General features: G+C 39.1%; 1 protein-coding gene across 2 annotated transcripts in view; it reads right to left on the reverse strand.

The window, feature by feature from the left end:
• Positions 1 to 20,868, reverse strand: part of DOCK3 (dedicator of cytokinesis 3) — a 266,665-nt gene that overhangs the window by 91,671 nt on the left and 154,126 nt on the right. For both annotated transcript variants that reach the window (XM_065933597.1, XM_065933599.1), the window contains 4 exons: positions 16,543 to 16,603; positions 15,184 to 15,331; positions 6,837 to 6,925; positions 1,775 to 1,900 (listed from right to left, as the gene is read on the reverse strand). In XM_065933597.1, the coding sequence (XP_065789669.1) occupies positions 1,775 to 1,900; positions 6,837 to 6,925; positions 15,184 to 15,331; positions 16,543 to 16,603 (424 nt within the window). The remainder of the gene's footprint in view (positions 1 to 1,774; positions 1,901 to 6,836; positions 6,926 to 15,183; positions 15,332 to 16,542; positions 16,604 to 20,868) is intronic.

Below are 20,868 nucleotides of genomic sequence, written 5' to 3' on the forward strand. Positions count from 1 at the left end.
AAGAGATTCAGAGTGCTCACAAAAAGATCTCTTTCCACAGGTGAGGTATGGATGCTGAAACTCTTGAATTTAAAGTCTGCTTAAAAATTTTTGACTGAAGTTTGTTTCTTTCTAGTTTCTGTTCACTTTGTTTTGATTCTATGACTGTGTGAGGGCTAAGAGGAAAGCAATGTCCAAATCTTAAACAAACTAGTTCTTAAAAGGGAGAAAGGACTTCAAGCATATCTTTCAGAATATATGACTCCATATCATGAGCCTGGATAGCTCACTTAAAAATGATCATCAGATCAGTTTTGGTAATCACCAATTATTTCTTCAGTGACATGTTGCCAAGAAGCTAGGGATGATGTCTGGGCTCTTCTCCTGATCACTACGGTCACAGAGGGCTGGGAAACACTGTCAGGACAGGATGGGAGACATGTCCTGTGGAGGACATCACCCTCCACAACAGCTAGATGAGGGCCTTTGATAAGCATGGAGTCTTCTAAACATTTAAAGATAAACACAAAATTGACAAGGAATTGATTAAATGGCCTAGGATTGTCATTCAAAAGATCCTGTGTGCATGAGCAAGAGACAAAGGCTGTTCACAGCAGCTTACTCTGCAGTCACAGTGTCTATGGAGAGAGAGTAAAAGTGATAGAAAACAAGTCTGGGCATAATGTGGGGAGCAGAAGAACAGCTGGAATCCATCACAAGGCCTTCTGTATGCTCAGGCCATACTCTCCCCCGGGTATATGCTGGCATATATTTCCAATAAGAGAAGTTTTCAGCACCATGGGGAATTCGAAAGAGGAGATTATTTAGAGTGGTCACTATCAGTTTAGTCTAGCCTGGCTTGGCTCTTCTAAACAAAAGCAAATAAGCTTTTAGCGGAACACTGAATGAAACTTAATGGAAAAGGTAGGGTCACACCTCCTGTAATTCGTCCAGACAAGGAGTTATTTCCTTGCTCTTCCTTCCTTCTCCTTGTTCCCATCTTCTCTGGTTCCAGACTGCCTCCCATCCATCAGAGCCATGCCTTTATCCTTCCCTCATTCCCCACAGCCCCCCGGGTTCTGATGTCCTGTTTGGATTTACTGCTCTAGCTTGACCCGCATCTGCCTCACTAGGAAGCACGAGCTTTAGACTAAGCTGCTGGAACCACACTTGAGAGCCAGTGCATTCCCACTTTCTGCCCTAGCTCTCCATCGGGCATTAGGTGAAAGTGGTTAAGACAATTTCTGAGAAACTGGCCAGGTAGTATTATTCACATTGCCTAACCTATACCATTTGCCAACCCGTTTTCCTGATATGGTATGGTGTTTTCATTGTTATGATTCATTTTTCTGATACAGATATATCTGCTACTCCTACATGAACTGGGACTCACTGACATTACAGGCATTATTTTCCTTAAAGAGGATGTTCTTATGAGGGGCATCTCTTCTAAGATATGTAACTGAAAAGAGGAGTATAAAAAAGGCATCCCTGTGAGGAGCTCTGTGTTGATTCCTAATATCCAGTCTCCACAGGAGACAAAAAGGTTCAAGTGCCAGACTGCTGTGCTGCCCTGGTGAAGGTATGTGGGGGCTTCTAGAAAAGAACAAATGCCAACAAGAGCCAAAGGAGACACTGGCTGCAGACTGCAGTCAGCAACCTGACTCTGGCTGCAGAGGCTGTCAATGGCTGTGGGGCTCCTCCACAGTGTGGTTTGCCACCTGCTCATAAGGGGAGCACCAAACTCCGTTCTCCTAACCCTTCTCCCACCCCAGCCCCAAGAGGTTCTGCCTACCTGGCATGATGACATCAGGAAATCCCAATTTTCTTGTAATTGCCAATCCCCTATTAAATATCATGGGATTTTCTCTCCTAATCTGTTCCATGTCTCCACGAAGAAGCTGCAGAGAAATGATAAGACCTGCAAAAACAAAAGCATTTTTTTTTAAAACTCAGAATCATTCTTCTACCCTAGAAAACACAGAAAAAGTCTTTTTTTTACCAGAGAAAAATGTGCAAAATTCAGCATTTTTCTTGAGAAAAGTTTTGAGGCAGAAAGTATACATTATTCTGAAGAGATAGTCTAGAAAGCTAAAAGAACCTAAGTCAAAATCTTCTCAAAAACCCAGAGGACTATTCTATTAAAACTCAGACTGAGGTCAGGGAGATTAAGTTGCCCTCTTCTCTGTTCCCCAGCATCCCGAAACCTGGGCTCCCTGGTTTAGCCACTAAAGTACCTGATCGAGCTCCAGTTTCTTCATTTACTCAATGAGGGAGTTGAAATATGATTTCCAAACAGCTTCAAGTTAAGCCTGGCCAAGAAGCAGTCAGACACACACTCCAAAGAAAAGCAGCCTATTTCTCCTCCTGGGTTTCCCACAAGTGCACGAAGACCTGCCCTCAGTAGGGCCATCCTAACTGAGGCTTTCTGAAGTCTATGGTGCTCCCAGCACAGAGGGAGGGGTGCTTTTCTAACACTGTTTAAGTGGCCAGTGTCTGTGAGTAACAGACAAAAATCGTAAGACACTGACAATGGCATGGACCTTTGGTCATTCTGGGAAGTAAGACAAAATTCAGCATTCCAACCTTGTTAGGAGATGATGGAAACTGTTTTCAATTTTTTCTTTTAATGTATTATTACCACTATCCCTCTTTTAAAATGTCTTCCGAGTTTTAAACACACTATAGCTTCAGAACTTGTAGCCAAGGGTAGCTCTTTATAAATAAAATACATGAATGCAGCAAAGAACACTATAAATATTGGCATGAACAGTCTTCCAAATTGCAACTTGTTAAAAAGTAAGTCTTGCTTTAGTCCAGCTTTAGGTGAGGGATATGAACTCCCTTCACCTTCCAGCACACTGTGTGTGCATAGCTCCTTGGCATTCAGGCACATATGGAAAAACAGGTTCTTAAAACCAGTGAGAGAGGCCCTGAGGAACCCCACGCTACGGAGTTTTAGAGAATTCACGTACTCCCAGCTGAGCATCTCAAACTTCATAGCCTCTGGGTTGGAACTGCTCTGAGGACCCTCCTAGCTGAAAATATGCTGATCTTGATAGAGGTTCTTCTCAACAACTCAGAACTGCCATGCCTTGCAGTGGCTTTACACTGTCATTTAAGAGCAACTTGGGGGATTCCTTGATAGCTCAGTTGATAAAGAATCTGCCTTCAATGCAGGAGACCCCAGTTTGATTCCTGGGTCAGGAAGATCCTCTGGAGAAGGGATAGGCTACCCACTCCAGTATTCTTGGGTTTCCCTTGTGGCTCAGCTCGTAAAGAATCCACCCACAATACGGGAGACCTGGGTTCGATCCCTGGGTTGGGAAGATCCCCTGGAGAAGGGAAAGGCTACTCACTCCAGCATTCTGGTCTAGAGAATTCCATGGACTGTATAGTCCATGGGGTCACAAAGAGTCAGACACCACTGACTGACTTTCACTTTCAAGGGCAACTCTGTATTTACAACAGGTTTATAACATTAAAACAAAGAAGGTTATATAAAAGAGGTTATGAAATACTTTCAAGGTAAAAATTATCTGGAGAAACATGGTTCTATGTAAATTTGATAGTTATCTTCAAGAGTGTATTAAAAGTTCACAGGTTTTTATTTATATGTTAACTGAGGTACAGTAGATGTATAACATTATATAAGTATCAGGTGTACAACAGAGTGATTCTCAACTTTCAAAGGTATGTTCTTTTTGTAGTTATTATAAAATATTGGCTATATTCTCTGTGTTGTTATATAGTTGTAGTGTGTTTATTTTATACATAGTGGTTTGTACCTCTTAGTCCCTTACCTCTCTCCATGTCCTTCTCCCCACTGGAAAGCAAGACCTTGTTCTCTATATCTGAGTCTGTTTCTTTTTTGTTATATTTGCTAGTTTGTTTTACATTTTAGATTCCACATATAAGTGACATCATAAGTATTTTGTCTTTCTCTAACTTATGTCACTTAGCATAACACCCTTCAACCCCATCTATGTAGCTGCAAATGGCAAAATTTCATTCTTTTTTAAGGTTGAGTACTATTCTATTGTACATATATACTACATCTTCTTTATCCATTCATCTGGTGATGGACACAGGTTGCTTTCATACTTCGGTAATTATAAATAATGCTTCTATGAACACTGGGGTGCAAGCATCTTTTCAAAATAGCATTTAAATTTTTTTCAGATATACACACAGCAGTGAAACTGTGGGGTCATGTGGTGGTTCTGTTCTCAGCTTTTTGAGAATCCTCCATACTGTTTTCCACAGTGGCTACACCAATTTACATTCACACCAACAGGATATGAGGGTTCCATTTTCTCCACAGCCTTGCTAACATTTGTTATTTGTGTCCTTTTTGATGACAGCCATTTTGACAGGTTTGAGGTGATATATCATTGTGATTTTAATCTGCAGGTCCCTGATGATTAAAGATATTGAGCATCTTTTCATGTGTCTGTTGGCCATCTGTATGTCTTCTTTGGAAAAACATCTATTCAGGAGGTCTTACAGATTTTTAAACAGTGCTTCTAATTTAATCAAACATTTCATATTCAGTTAAGAGTTAATGCTACCATGTACAATTACACCAAGATTTAGATACATATTAAACATAGTTTGATTTTATTTTTTTATACTTTTTCCCCCCCTTTATTAGTTGGAGGCTAATTACTTTACAATATTGTAGTGGTTTTTGCCATACATTGACATGAATCAGCCATGGATTTACATGTGTTCCCCATCCTGAATCCCCTTCCCACCTCCCTCCCCATCCCATCCCTCTGGGTCATCCCAGTGCACCAGCCCTGAGCACTTGTCTCATGCATCCAACCTGGACTGGCGATCTGTTTCACAGCTGATAATATACATGTTTCAATGCTATTCTCTCAGATCATCCCACCCTCGCCTTCTCCCATAGAGTCCAAAAGTCTGTTCTATACATCTGTGTCTCTCTTTCTGTCTTGCATATAGGGTTATCGTTACCATCTTTCTAAATTCCATATATATGCGTTAGTATACTGTATTGGTGTTTATCTTTCTGACTTACTTCACTCTGTATAATGGGCTCCAGTTTCATCCATCTCATTAGAACTGATTCAAATGTATTCTTTTTAATGGCTAAGTAATATTCCATTGTGTATATGTACCATAGCTTTCTTATCCATTCGTCTGCTGATGGGCATCTAGGTTGCTTCCATGTCCTGGCTATTATAAACAGTGCTGCGGTGAACATTGGGGTGCACGTGTCTCTTTCAGATCTGGATTCCTTGGTGTGTATGCCCAGGAATGGGATTGCTGGGTCAAATGGCAGTTCTATTTCCAGTTTTTTAAGGAATCTCCACACTGTTCTCCATAGTGGCTGTACTAGTTTGCATTCCCACCAACAGTGTAAGAGGGTTCCCTTTTCTCCACACCCTCTCCAGCATTTATTGCTTGTAGACTTTTAAACATAGTTTTAAAATAGAGGCAGAAAAAAAAGAAGTTGAGCTAAGATGAAAGCTGCTTTGAAATAAAGATTTTCTATTTCAGTTTCCAAATGACTGATAATGGCAGACATTGATTCTCATTAGTGTCAGGCTTTCTCGGTGATGCTAACACTGAAAAGGACTAGAAAAAGTGATATTAATATGTGTCTTTTGTTGGGGGGGGGGAACTGGGTATGTAGTCTTTGTTCAGGAAAACACAGACTTCACAATGTGACAAACCCTGCAACAATTTTGTTTGCTCTGGATTCGAACTGGAACTCAAGTTACCTATCAAAGCACAAGGAATTCACCACAGAAAGAGCAGAAAACGCATTTTGGTCAGAAGTAATGGCCAAAAAGCACATGAAAAGATGTTCAACATCACTAATTATCAGAGAAATGCAAATCAAAACTACAACAAGGTATTTATCACTCACACCAGTCAGAATGGCCATCATCAAAAAGTCTACAAACACTGGAGAGGGTGTGGAAAAAATAAAACCCTCCTGTACTGTTGATGGGAATGTAAATTGATATAGTCATTGTGGAGAACAATATGGAGGTTCCTTAAAAAACTAAAAAATAGGACTATCATATGGTCTAGCAATCCCACTCCTGGGCATATATCCGGAGAAAAACATAATCTGAAAGGATCCATGCTCCCAAATGTTCACTACAGCACTGTTTACAACTGCCAAGACATGTAAGCAATTTCAATGTCCATTGACAGAGGAATGGATAGAAAAGTTTGGTACATATGTATAATGGAATATTACTCAGTCAAAAGAAGAATAAAACTATGCCACTTACAGCAACATGAATAAACCTAGAGCTTACCATACCAAGTGAAATAAGTCAGACAGAGAAAGACAAATATTATATAATACTACATATACGTAGAGACTAAAAAAATGATACAAATGAACTTATTTACAAAACAGAAATAGAGTCACAGATGTAGAAAACAAACATGGATCCTAGGAGAGAAAGGAAAGATTGGGATTGACATACACATCACTATATATAAAATAGAAAACCAATAAGGACCTTCTATATAGCATAAGGAACTCTATCCAATACTCTGTAATGACCTATATGGAAAAAGAGTGCATATATGTATATGTACAACTGATTCACTTTGCTGTACACCTAAAACTAACACAACACTGTAAATCAACTATACTCCAGTAAAAAATTTTTTAAGGAAGTATTAATAATTAGGGAAGGTTTCAAATCATCACACAAGGAAATAGAAACTTCCTGTGAAAAGGAGAATAAAAGTCTGTAGGAAATAACTTTATATCTGGCAACCGATCAGCACAAATAAACTTAAGGTGTGTGTGATGAGCAACTGCAAATGTAACACAAAGTCTTCTAGCCAGAGAAGCACCTTACCATGACTGGCACTGGGGGCAGAGTACTTGGCGCTGGACTTGCGGATGATATTCTCGTGGATCTGGGACCACTCACTCTCATTGTTGCATCTGTAACAGAAGGACAGGCATCATGACAGTCAAGAGTTTTAAACATCTGGTCTGATGTTCAATGTGAAACAACACTTTCCTAAAGAAATGAACTTACATTTTACTAAGTTAGACAAGGCTTGTTTTCTTGGAAGGCACACAGAAGATTCACATTTGGGGAAAGAGCAGAAACTCTAAAACGACCCTCTGCAAATATCTCTAAGTGGCAAAATATCCTTTTGTCTGAAGTAGTACTTTCCCGTGTGACAATTTTTTTCTTTTTTAGTTCCTTACACATACTTGCAACTAGGCACTAGAGGAAAGTTCCCAACAGAGGAAAACAACAGTTCCTCTCAACAAGTACTGCTGTTTAGAAACTTCCATGTCTTGCATTGGCTTTATACTGTCATTCAACTGTCACTACAGTGGCCTCAGAGAAAAGCCCTGCTAACCTCAGGGCAATGTGCATATTTGCCTGTGGTTGTATTTTAGCTAGGTCAAGCTAAGAAGAAAAGTTTGGGAGAGTAGTGGGCTTGGTTTGCTGTGAAATCTTCTGTAGTCAAAGGGAAGGAGGGCTTAGAGAAGTTTGGATGCCTAAATACATAAGAATAAAGTTCTTTCCTAGGAATTTCAGGAGTGGAAGAAAAAAGAGAATGGAGCAACAGACCTGCACTTCTGCTAATTTCTGACATTTTTAGAGTCTTCCTCTCTAAAGAACAATTCCAAGAAAGCTGCAGTCATACAACTATTTGGTACAGCTTAGGAACAGAGAGTAGGAAGGAATTCCTCATCTGAAAGCAGACATGCTGATGAAATGACTGAAATGAGATTAGGGCCATCTCTTGAAAATTCCATGAGACACTGGGAGTCTTCACAGCCTCAACCCCTGCTTTCTCCTGCTGGACAGGGAGAACCACTGACTCCAGAAAACAGAGCTCATGCACAAAGGAGAACCCACAAGATCTTTCCATGGTTACTTAGAAGTGTGTAGTCCGGCACAGACACTTCCAAGTGGAAACTCCAGCAAGAGTTCTATCACGCGCCATCCAGCAGTGTGAATGAAGCACAACTGGTTTCTAAATAAAAGGCTTTGTATAGAGACCATTCAGAGATAAAGGAGGTTGGTCACTAGACTAATTTTTTTCTAATCAGTAGCTCTTCTGACTTCTCAGTCAGTATAAACAAGCCTCACTTGCTCAGAGATGTTGCAAAAAAGTGTGAGAGACAAGGTTCTCACAGTCCAGAGCTGTGAGGATAACTTCTGCTCACAGAATTCCTTCCAAGGAGAGGAAGAGAGACAGTGTTCTTTAAAATGATCACTTGTGATTAACAACTCAGTTGGAAGTCAGAAGTGAGAGGTGCTGGCAGCAGCACACCTCGCCCTCCCTGTCTGACATGCACATGATCGCATCTCTTCCAACCAGTCACCACACCAGAGAAGTGCCTCCCCTGCTGGTGAGGACTCAGACTAGTCTCACAGTCAGACTCCTGTCACTTTCTAGGTTTACAAGATCAGTAGTCCTTTCTTTAAGAGAAATCCGACTACAGTTTGTCATAAATAGTGTACTCCCCCACCTCACTTCAAAGTAAGTCCTGACTAATGCACAGTATAATGAATACAGATAATAATATTGTACTATAATAATGCAACATGATAAATATTGCTTGACTGGCAAACATATTACAAAATATAAATGTATCAAAGTAACACATTATACATCTCAAATATACAGGTATAAAATACACACACAAATACAAAAGAATTCCTATAAATAAAACCAAAAGAACAAAAAGAGTCTTGTAAATTAACTTCCTCTCTCAATGGGTGGTATAATTTCAGTGCTTCTTCAATAAAACACTCACCGGTTATTTGGCAGTATACAAAGCTGGTGCTTTACCAACCACATCAATAGTGACAAAGTGTATTACTTCACTGACATCTACCTTTCCAGTCAATACACACAATTCAGATGCTAGACACTTGATGGCTTGCCCCTCATATTCTTCTCCCTTTGTATACCCCTTAACTATCAGTGACCTTCAGAGCTCTACATTTGAAGCCCATTTCCTTCCTACCACATAAGCTTTCTGGGTTATCTCACCTGCTTTCTTGGTTTTGACCACCACCAAGAGCTGCCAAGACCCAACGCAGTGTCTCCAGCCCAGACACCTTGCTAAACTTTTGACCCGCATGGCCATAAGACAGCTTGACATTTCCTATCCACCTGTCTACTCTGAGAGATTGCTTCTGAGTAGAACCCACTAGCTCATGAAGCTTTCTTAAAGTCTTTCACAAATGACCTCTCTTCTTCATGGCCCTGGTTCAGTCATTATCATCTCTCTTTCAGACCACTGTAGTCACCTCTTGACTGGCCTTTCAACTCTTTTCCTTTCTAGAACGCCAAGGGAGCTACTCAAATCATCTGAAACTCAGTGGATGCAGTGTCATCAGCATATTTTAACCAATCACTGGGATATTCTCTAAGGAAAAAAATAAATGTAAGCATTTATTAACCAAATGAGTTATGATTATAATGAAGCATCATTATGTTGTATCCAATCAAATTAATATTTAAAGCATGATTACTGATGTTGATGATTTGTCCTCTATCATAAAACACACAAGGGACTGTAATCTAAAAGAGGTCTGTGAGTCTCTGTGGCATACCTTCCCCACAGAGGAGATAACCAGCACAGGCAGTGACGTAGCACTTCACCACTACATGTGCAGGAATTTTACGGATGGCCAACAGGCACGTGAAAAGATGCTCAATGTCACTGATTATTAAAGACACGCAAATCGGGAGGGGGGACCGGGATGGGGAATACATGTAACTCCATGGCTGATTCATGTCAATGTATAACAAAACCCACTGCAATGTTGTGAAGTAATTAGCCTCCAACTAATAAAAATAAATGAAAAAAAAAAAATAAAGACATGCAAATCAAAACTACAGGGAGGTATCACCTCACACTAGACAGAACTGCCATCATTAAAAACTCTACAAACAATAAATGCTGGAGAGGGTGAAGAGAAGAGAGAATCCTCCTACACTGTTGGTGGGAGTGTACACTGGTACAGTCATTATGGAAAACAGTATGGAGGTTCCTTAAGAGACAAAAAATACAGCTTCCACATGATCCTGCAATCCCACACCGGGACATATGCCTTAGGAGAGCTCTAACTTGAAAAGATACATGCAGCCCAATATTCACAGCAGCACTCTTAACAACAGCCAAGACATGGAAGCAACCTATATGTCCATCAATAGATGAATGGATAAAGAAGATGTGGAACATATATGGTGTGTACACACACACACAATTACTAAGCCATCAAAAAGAATAAAATAATGTCATTTGCAGCAATACAAATCTACCCAGAGATTATTATACTAATTGAAATAAGTCAGAGAAAGAGAAATATCATTATGATATTGCTTATATGCAGAATCTAAAAAGAAATGAACTTATTTATGAAATACAAACAGACTCACAGATTTAGAGAATGAACTTACAGTTACTGGGGGAAGGGTGGGGGGAAAGGACAGTTAGGGAGTTTGGTATTGACATGGACACATTGCTATATTTAAATATATAATCAACAAGGACCTATTGTATAGCACAGGGAACTCTGCTCAATGTTACGTGGCAGCCAGGACATGAGGGGAGTTTGGGGAAGAAGGGATACATGTGCATATATAGCTGAGCTGCTCTGTTGTCCACCTCAAACTATCACAACATTGTTAATCAGCTATACTTCAATATAAAAGAGAAAGTTAAAAAAAAAACTCATAAAATGTCAGTGGGGAGTAAGTGTGCATGCTGTGCTAAGTCACTTCAGTCTAATTCTTTGCAACCCTATGGACAATAGCCTGCCAGGCTCCTCTGTCCATCGGATTCTCCAGGCAAGAATATTGGAGTGGGTTGCCATGCCTTCAGGGGATCTTCCTGACTCAGGGATCAAACTCACTTCTCTTAGGTCTCCTGCATTGGTAGATGGGTTCTTTAACACTAGCGCCACCTGGCAGGCCCCAGGGAATAAGTAATAGTAATACTCCTCAATTTTACATCTGTGATTGAGCACATAATATGTAATATACATTTTATATGATTTAAAATATAACTAAAGTGATAAATTTAATATTTTATCGAAGTAGTTATTTATTTCATTAAAGTTGGCCTAAAAATGTCTGAACTTCTTCCATTGTGAAGTTGGAGAGTGGTCATCACAAATTCAGAGGTGTCCTAGGTAGATCAAATGTACTAGCTACAGACAACTCCCACCCCATCTCAATGCTCCTTGGCATTCTCTCCTTTCCGGTCCCAGGCTCCAGATTCAGCAACCCTTGTAACTTGCAACCCTTGTAACCCTGCAACTCCTGCCCTTCTGGATAGGAGGAAACATGATGTCTATATCAGAATAAACTTCACACAGTGATTGTTCATTTGTGATTTTTAAGGTTTCTGGTTCATTGAAAAGTGACCTAGTTTTTACACCTCAGCTTCTTGTTCTGATTTTTTTTAAAGGATGTGTTGCCTTCCTAACACACATGATATTAAACATCTATAAAGCCAGAGCAGTGATCATGGCAAAAGAAGTACATGGCTTGAGGTTGACTCTGAATAATATAGGAAATGATGAGAATGTCAACAACTAATGATGTATTTTGCCAATTCACTGATTAAAACTATACAAGAGGTTTTTTTTTTTTTAATCCTTGCAAACTTCAGTCCTAGCAAAAGCTAAAGCACAATCAGTATCAGTAAAACCTTAAAGCTTCCAATTCAGTCTACCAAATATGTCCTCTAAAACTTACTGGAAAATATTACTTCTCCTGGGGCTGAATTCACTGTGTTCATGTGGATTTAAAACACTAATCCTAGAGGAATTCCATACCGTGCACAAAATCGATTATTTCACAAACATGGACATGTCTTTGAAAGTCTGTTAACACTGTCAAGTGGAAAAACTATCCTACATTTTAACTCTATTACTCCTTCAAAAATTTATTAAAAAACTATCTTCCCTGTTAAAAAAAAAAAACATCTTTCTTTGGCTTTTTAGAACTGATATAATAGGCACAGCTCAGAGCAAGGAGCTAAGAATAAGTTACACAAGAATCCCACTTCTTGAAAAGTGACATGTTGGTACTGAAAGCTCTTGTTTTTGAAGGAATTAGACCAATTAAGCTTGACAGAATGATTTCAACAGAAGTGCTGTGCAAGCCCCTTTCAACAATGAAAATTTGCACGGAACAGCTGATACATGCAAAGAGATGCAACTCAGGAGTGCTATCTATAAACTCCCTGCCCTTGGACAGGGTGGAGTAAGATGATAATGATGATGATTTTGGATTAACATTTAGTCCTTGTCAAAGGAAGAAAGTTTTACCAAAAACCAGGTCCCACTACCCATCAATGAAGAGATCTTGTAAATGAAGAAAGGCTGTGACTGATGCATGAACGAAAGAGAAAACCACCAAAATTTCCTTTCTAAGTTATTTCAGAGGAAGAGCCTCATCCCATCAAGTACAGAACACTGAACAAAACACAACTTAAGGCAAACAGGTAATAAGGGTATCTGGGCTTTTATTTTCAAATTAATAGGCTATAGTTAATTATACAGAGGCCCAAATTAAGGGGAATTGTGAATTAAGTTCACTTCATGCCTGATTCAGATACAATAGATAGTACGGAAAAATTCCCACAAATATGGTGAAGATATATTAACCTGTTGATTGACAATATTAGATTTAATTTGAAGAAAAATACTGGGTTAAAACCAAAAGAGGAGCTTTTTAAAAAAAATTTTCACAAAAATACACCTGCTTTAAAAACTCACTTTGACATAAAATCGCAGCAAGATCTTTTTTGACAGACCTCCTACAGTAATGAAAATAAAAACAAAAATAAACAAATGGGACCTAATTAAACTTAAAAGCTCATGCGCAACAAAGGAAACCATAAATAAAATGAAAAGTTATCCCTCAGAATGGCAGAAAATATTTGCAAATGAAGCAACCAATGAGAGATTAATCTCCAAAATATACAAACAGCTCATGCAGCTCAATATTAAAAAAACAAACATCCCAATGAAAAAAATGGATGGAAAAATCCAGACATTTCTCTGAAGAATAGGTACATATAGCCAACAAACATGTGAAAATATGCTTAACATCACTAATTATCAGAGAAATGCAAATCAAAACTACAATGAGGTATCACCTCTCACTGGTCAGAATGGCAATCATCAAAAAATCTACAAACAATAAATGCTGGAGAGAGTATGGAGAAAAGGGAACCCTCTTACATTGTTGGTGGGAATGTAAATTGGCACAACCACCATGGAGAAAAGTATGGAGCTTCCTTGAAAAATTAAAAATAGATTTGCCTATGACCCAGCAATCCCACTCCTGGGCAAATACCCAGAGAAAACCATAATTCAAAAAGATACATGGACTATGATGTTCACTGCAGCACTGTTTACAATAGTGACATGGAAGCAATCTAAATTTCTATCAACAGAGGAATGGATAAAGAAGATGTGGTACACATATATAAAATGGAATATTACTCAGACATAAAAGGGATGAAATAGTGCCATTTACAGAGATGTAGATAGACCTAGGGGGCTTCCCAGGTGGCTCAGTGGGTAAAGAATCCACCTGCAATGCAGGAGATGCAAATTTGATCCCTGGGTGAGGAAGATCCCCTGGAGCAGGGGATGGCAACCCACTCCAGTATTCTTGCCTGGAGAATTCCAGGGACAGAGGAGCCTGGTGGGCTATGGTCCATAGGATTGCAAAGAATTGGACACAACTGAAGTGACTGAGCATGCATGCAGACAGACCTAGAGACTGTCATACAGAGTAAAGTAAGTCAAGGAAAGAAAAACAAATATCGTATAATATCTATTATGTGTGGGATCTAGAAGAATGGTATAGATGAACTTATTTGCAAAGCAGATCTAGAGATACAAATGTAGAGAACAAATTTATGAATATCGAGAGGAGAAGGGGAGTGGGATGAATTGGGAGACTGGGATAGACATATATACACTACAGTGTAAAAAATAGGTAACTAATGGAAACCTACTGTATAGCGCAGGGAATTCTACTCAATGCTTTGTGGTGACCTAAATGGGAAGGAAATCTAAAAATGAATGGAACTTTGCTGCTTCACAGCAGAAACTAACACAACATTGTAAAGCAACTATACTCCAATAAAAATTAATTTTAAAAAAATGCTTTTCCCTACTTTGGTTATGTTTTCATTTACTTAATAAAAATATTAATATTTTGGGAGGAAAAGAAACTCACTAAACCCACCACTGATCATGTTTTCAGTACTCTGATTCATGCCTGCATGTGTGCTAAGTCGTTTCAGTCATGTCCGGCTTTTCGCGAACCCATGGACTGTAGCCCACCAGGCTCCTCTGTCCATTGGATTCTCCAGGCAAGAATACCAGGGTGGGTTGCCAAGCCCTCCTCCAGGGAATCGTGTAGACCCAGAGATCAAACCCATATCTCTTACATCTCCTGCATTGGCAGGCGGGTTTTTTTGCCGCTAGCGCCACCAGGGAAGCCCGTGATTCATGCCTAAGTCTCTATAAGCAAAGACAGAGATGCTTGGATTCTGTACTACTCTTCTTTGTTTTTATTTTATAGTGCTTAATAAGAGTCAGGAGGAGATGTACTGCTTCTGTAAGGCAGAGCCCTTGGCTGCTAAACACTGAAAATAATGCCATGCCTGGCTGGTGACTTACAGATCAGTAGCGGCAAAAATGAAGAGTAAAGCCTCAGCTCCTCAGAGAAACTGGTTTTTCTTCTAGGACAGTGCAACCTGACTCGTGATCATTCTCTGAAGCAATTTACATCAGCAGCCAGTTCAGTTACAACAGCTGGTGGGCAAGCATTAGACACAGAGGAGTCTTTAACAGCCGAAACACAGCAGAAATTAGATTATTAGCTTCCTGTAAACACATACTAAGGCTGGCTAGTCCCGGGGAGAAGAGGAAAAGTGTATCAGACTTTTACTTCAGATAGAAAGTTCCAAGTTCAGCTGCTTCAGAAGCACCCAGGGAGCTTATTAAAAATGCAGTTGCCTGCGCCCATCCCAAATGCAAAGATGGAAATCTTTGCATTTTCCAAAAACTCCCTGTCCTACATATCCTGATGAGCTTGTGTCCAGCAAAGCTTGAGAGCTTCTGCTCTCAGGGGCAACGCTGGGATGTCTTATGCTGCAGATCATCAATATTTCTGATGCTCATTACTCACGTGTAAACCTTAAGAACAAAATCCTTTTCTTCCTTTAACTCTGTGAGTGACTGCAGGACATCCAGGACGCTGAGGACCGCACAGCCATATGGTCGCCGGTAGTGCAGGTGAGCAGGGCCCTTCTTGGAGTCATTCAGGAGCATCCGGCCTAGGGCACAAGAGAAAACACCAGTCAAGACTGGGAACTCCGAGCTCCTCCAAGGCATCACTGAACTGTCATCCAAGGATGCCAGAGCTATAGGCACCTTAGAGATCCTCTAAATTGGAAGACTAAAGATGAAGGGAGCCATCCAAGGATGCAACGATATTCATGTAGAGGAATGACAAACAGGCCCCTGACCAGTGCTTCTCCCCTGCACCACATTCCTTACTACCTGTCTCAACACTAACAGTCCATCTAGTAATCTTATGAGAATGAAACAGTGATCTCATGAATTTCTTAGAAAAACCAAAGTGCTAACAGATTTAAACTTCTTGGGTATATTAAGGATACACAATTTAGTATTGTAACTGCCAGGTAAAAGCTATGTGTACACAGATAAGGAGGACAATATACTGTTCTTCCATCTAAAGCTGCTCCTAAACCACTGCAGGAGCAAGAGCTGTCTCAGAAAGCAGATGGGAGCTTGCTTGTCCTGCCTACCAAGGCTGTGCTTACAGTGGCAAGAGGACTTGCAAATGCACAACTAGAACCTCAACAGATGCTTTATCATACACAGCAAAACAAAAGGCAAAATACAGCAAAACAAAAAGCAGAAGTACAGCAAAAGAACTGTACTTTTGTTGGCTGGACAAGACATGCCAGAACTCAAACCTATGAAGGAAGAGTTGGTCAGGCACTGGCCCCAAATTATGTCATAAACTTGAAATAAGACTGGGCAAACAAACCACAGGTAGCAAAAATCTTGGATCGGGTAGAAGGGAGATACCATCCGTCTCATGTAGTAATGATGGTAACTCTAATTTTGTGAAAAGATAGCATAGGCACATACTTTTGGATACAAAACGCAGCACAGGCTATTCACTAGCTGTTAAACTGGCAACCCATTATAAGATCCCTGAGGTAGAGGGCTGATCAGAAGTAGAACATTAGATGGAGCAAATGTTTAAAAAAAAAGACCACTTCAAATAAAAAGTATGGGTCCAAGAAGAAACAGGGAGCTGAAAATGGTTTCATTTCTATCAAGTTCAGCCATTACTAGCAGCTAAACTTAAGGTGCAGCTACAATACAAGCTGGAGTTAATCCTGAGATCTGAATTAAAAGGTAAGCGCTCAGGAGAAGACAGAGGTCAAACAGTAGATACTTATCCCAAGTTGGGCTGGTCTCAAGTCAGGTGACTAGATAAAGCAGACCGTACCTATTCGTATCACATGGGCAACTATATATAAATCTCTCTTCATATCCTTGCTGCTCAGATCCTAAGAAAAGAGAAAAAGTAAGTAAAGTTAGGCAATGAATACACATAAAATAATTAAAATTAAACTTTGAACCTCATGACTGCTTTTGCTGCTTTTAGCCTATGTTATAGGTGAGGGAAGGGGTTTACGCACAAAGAAGCTAAGTGTTTATAAGATTCCTATAGTGAAAATCTGGACATCTTAAATGTCTTTAGAAGTTTATTATATTGACAGAATTTTTTAAGCTCTTATTTAGACCACCTATCTCTGAAAGTTCTCACATTAGAAATCTTCATGACATTGGCTTATCCATAGTTATTCTAAAATCATGTAAGAATAGTTTGTAACAAAAGAAATTCCCAGTGTAGAAAAAAAAGGGAAAATACCAAAAGGCTCATTAACAGCAAATTCTGAAAGTTTACTCTCTATTAATTGTACATTCATTCTGTTGTCCACACACTAGATATGTTCCCTTGAAAAGAGATTGCTTTGGTTTTAGTGAAACCTCAATAATTAGATCTCCCGTTTCTAAGTTTAGATATATACAATTTATGCTGAAGTATATAAAGTGAAAGAAATTTTATCTGGAAAATTTTAAGGGCTTCTTTTAATCAGACACTTTTAAAACTGGAGTTACATTAATAAAAATAATTTTATGCATTATTTATGTTGAGAACACATTTTGAAATAGAGTATTTTCACACTTTAACACATTATACTTGAAGTACTAAAACTTCATTTAATATACATTGTTTATGACTTTCACCAGGTTATTAACTCACTGCTCACTCCCAGCCATTGTTATTAATGATGACTGAAGGAGTAACCTCTATCTTAATGGGACAGTTTCCCATGATTTCCCTTTTGCTTCCACGAAAAGTTCCCTTAGTTAAACTTCCTTCTCATCTTTCATCCTTTGATTAGTCCCAGATGCTTGTCTTTTTTCAGGAAAGCAGTAAAACAAATGATCAAGCAGCAGTCATGACTGTGAATGAGCTCTGAATCCAGAACTGCCATGTTTGCTGTATGTTTATACCCTGTGGCAGAGTTAGGTCTATGCTGAGGCAAGCAATTTTGCTTGACAAAATTTAAGAAGGTCTCCTTCTCAGGATCCTGTGCTTTGCTTGCCTCAGAATAATCCCAGCTCTGCCCTGTAGAGTGGTCCTGGACATACGAAAGAAAAGGAGGCCTTAGAAAGTAACATGTAACGGTGAAACTGAAACTTTTAGATTTTAGATGGTCATAATCTTCCAAATTCTTGATGGAATAATGAAATACACTTACAATGAAATGGGTTACAAAATAATTCAACATAAATTGGTATCTCTGGAATCACAAAGATATATTTTTGCATGAAAGTTATCTTTTGATGTTGAAAAATGATGTTTCAGACTCCATCTTAATAACTCCTTTAATTAAAAGTGATATCTTCAAAACAGTACTACATATTTTGACAAATATTAAGATGGCTACTAAATGACAAACATTAAGATGGCTACTAAATAACAAATAATGAAATTAAAAAATAAATTACCATTTTATGGGAATTGAAACATACCTATTACTAAAAGATCACATTTCAAAGTAAACTGACCTTCTACACAGCCTGAATTTTATTAATCCAAACCACCAAATAACTGGTCTAATTATAAATCTCAATATACTTAGAGAATTCAAGCCAGTTATCAAAGATGATCAAACACTAACCAGACGGGTTGTACCCAAGAGCACGGGACCTCTCCCTTGATTCTGTTCAGGTGAAGAAAAGAAAGAAGCCTAAAATATAATTTATGGTATTTTCTGAGTGGCTGGGTAGGGGTTCTTTCTGACCATTTTGTACATGGTACTCAGAACTCTCTGTGGTATTTATTTGAGGTCAATAAAAATAAAATTATAATAATCACTATCAGAAAATATTTTAGGTATAATTATTTGCTGAGTTCCATGTAATTTCATTGTCAAAATTCAACATTAACAGCTACCATATTAAACATAAGAGCAAGGTTAAACAGGTTATCATAAAGTTATTAAACATATACTCTCTGATACTAAACATACACTCTCTTGATACTAAGTACCAAGTGTGGCTATCCATGTCACAAGATCTGTAAAACCAAGATAGGAAGAGAGGTGACTCATCCACCATTCATCTGGTGAGCAGGGTTTGAATTCAGATATACTCACTGGATCATACCCTCTGATCCTACATAACTAAATAGCTGGTTCCCAACCACCTGGTGGGTAGAAACAACAGTGATTCAGGGATCAGCATCTTGGCTCAGCTACTAAGGTTCCATTTGAAACATGGAAAAGTCAATTCACTTTCCTATGCCTGGACTGCCCTTTTTCTGAAGAGACAATGGGATTTACAAATATAAAACACAGCCAATTCATTATTTCTTATGCTGCATAAAAGGAGGTAATATTTTAATAAATGATGTTACTATGCTAATAATTAAGTCCATTCTTAATTACAAGAAATCACTACCTAAAATTCTATTTTGAAATGTGAAAGAGCATAAATAAATGGAAAAAATGTAATGCCAACTAACGCAGGGAAAACAATACAAGTTCACTCTCTGAGTTGGTCACTCAAAATATAATAGAAAATAAGCATTATTAATTTATTTATGTTACAAATGATTAGTATTTGCCAGGCACTGTGTGTGAGGCACTGGGTATCTGGGCTTCCCAGGTGGCGCTAGTGGTAAAGAACCCATTTGCCAATGCAGGAGACGTAAGAGATGCGGGTTCCATCCCTGGGTGGGAAGATCCCCTGGAGGAGGAAATGGCAAGCCTCTCCAGTATTCTTGCGTGGAGAATCCCACGGACAGAGGAGCCTAGCAGACTACAGTCCATGGGGTTGTGGAATAAATACACAGACAGGCTCTCTTGTGCTCATACCACACAGCCACTGTTAATCATGAAAGTCATCAAAGTCTTCACTGTATTAGACAATCATAAATGCAATGAAACACTTCCTTCTTGGATAAAATTCTCCCTGCAAAGGAACCTCTAAAATCTAATGTGGTCAGAAAAATACAGGATTTACCAAGAGCAAGACTGTATGGATAAACATGACTGTCTATAATATGGCTCTGAGGTAACCTTGAGTAATCCTGCAAAAGTGCTCCATTTGCACGATTCCCTTTTCCTAATGTTACAGTAAGCGAACAGGTCGGCATGGACCACAGATGTAGCTGCATTTTCTTGCATTTCCTCTGAAACTCTGTTAACACATATGCCAATCTGGAAAACTCCTTTGGCATACAGGAGGAACTCAAGCCTTGGATAATCAGAAAGTAGTTTCCGTCAAAATTATTATTATTTCATATAAGCTTAAAGTAAAACATGAAAACCCTGGTTGGGATGATCTTGCTCAAAACTCTTCTGTGCTTTGAAAAAAATTCCTCAAATCATTTTCTTTTTTTTTTTTTGTATCTTAAAAAAAATCCAGGGCTGTACTGCAAAGGGAAGTATAAAAGTAGATATTTTTAGCAATCTTGTGCCTTCCCATTGTGGCAGAGTAAGAGCACATCCTATGTGTTCCATGCATCTCTGATTTATAAAGCTGGAGCTACAGCTTAGGCCTCTGGGCCCATACAGATAATTAAAATGCTGCTAAATGAAAATTTTGATTTACTGTAATTACATTCAAATATCTTCATAATTAAGTTCATTTTTCAAGAGACAAGGACTACACTCATCATATTCAAGGACAGCATGCATGCACACACACACACACACACGCACACACGCACACCTCTGTTCCCACAATGCCAAAGAACAAGGAATCGCCAATTTCTTTTGCTGCTTTAACCAAACAATATTGGAGAATCAGGATCTAAAAAAGACTCCCAAGGTTACTGAGACATTCTAGACAGATGGGTGTCTCATCTCATCCTAATCCTGTTTCAGTCAGGCGGCCCCAGAGAACCAGCTCCGTGTTCAGGTGCTCTCACTTCACACTCTCTCCTCCAATATTCTAACCTACATCCCGTTACCTGCAATTGGGATTCTTTCCCTTGTTCTTCTCCTACTGAAGACAGAGCACTGATCTTTCCAGCCTAAAAGGTCTCAGTTCCCTTAGCCATCTTCATGGGTCTGCTTTTCCTGCTTTCTCTTCCTGTACTATATCCTAAGTTTTGAATGCTGAGCTCAAGAATGTACAAAACTTCATTTTAGCTTAGCTAGATTTATAAATCCTTCTGTACATCTGGAGTACTTTCAATACAAGTTATCCCTGTAGAGTGGCTTTTGATTCTGCAGTAATGTTGTAGTAAATG

Source organism: Muntiacus reevesi, chromosome 4 (genome assembly GCF_963930625.1).
Source record: "Muntiacus reevesi chromosome 4, mMunRee1.1, whole genome shotgun sequence".
In the NCBI taxonomy this organism is placed as follows: Eukaryota; Metazoa; Chordata; class Mammalia; order Artiodactyla; family Cervidae; genus Muntiacus; species Muntiacus reevesi.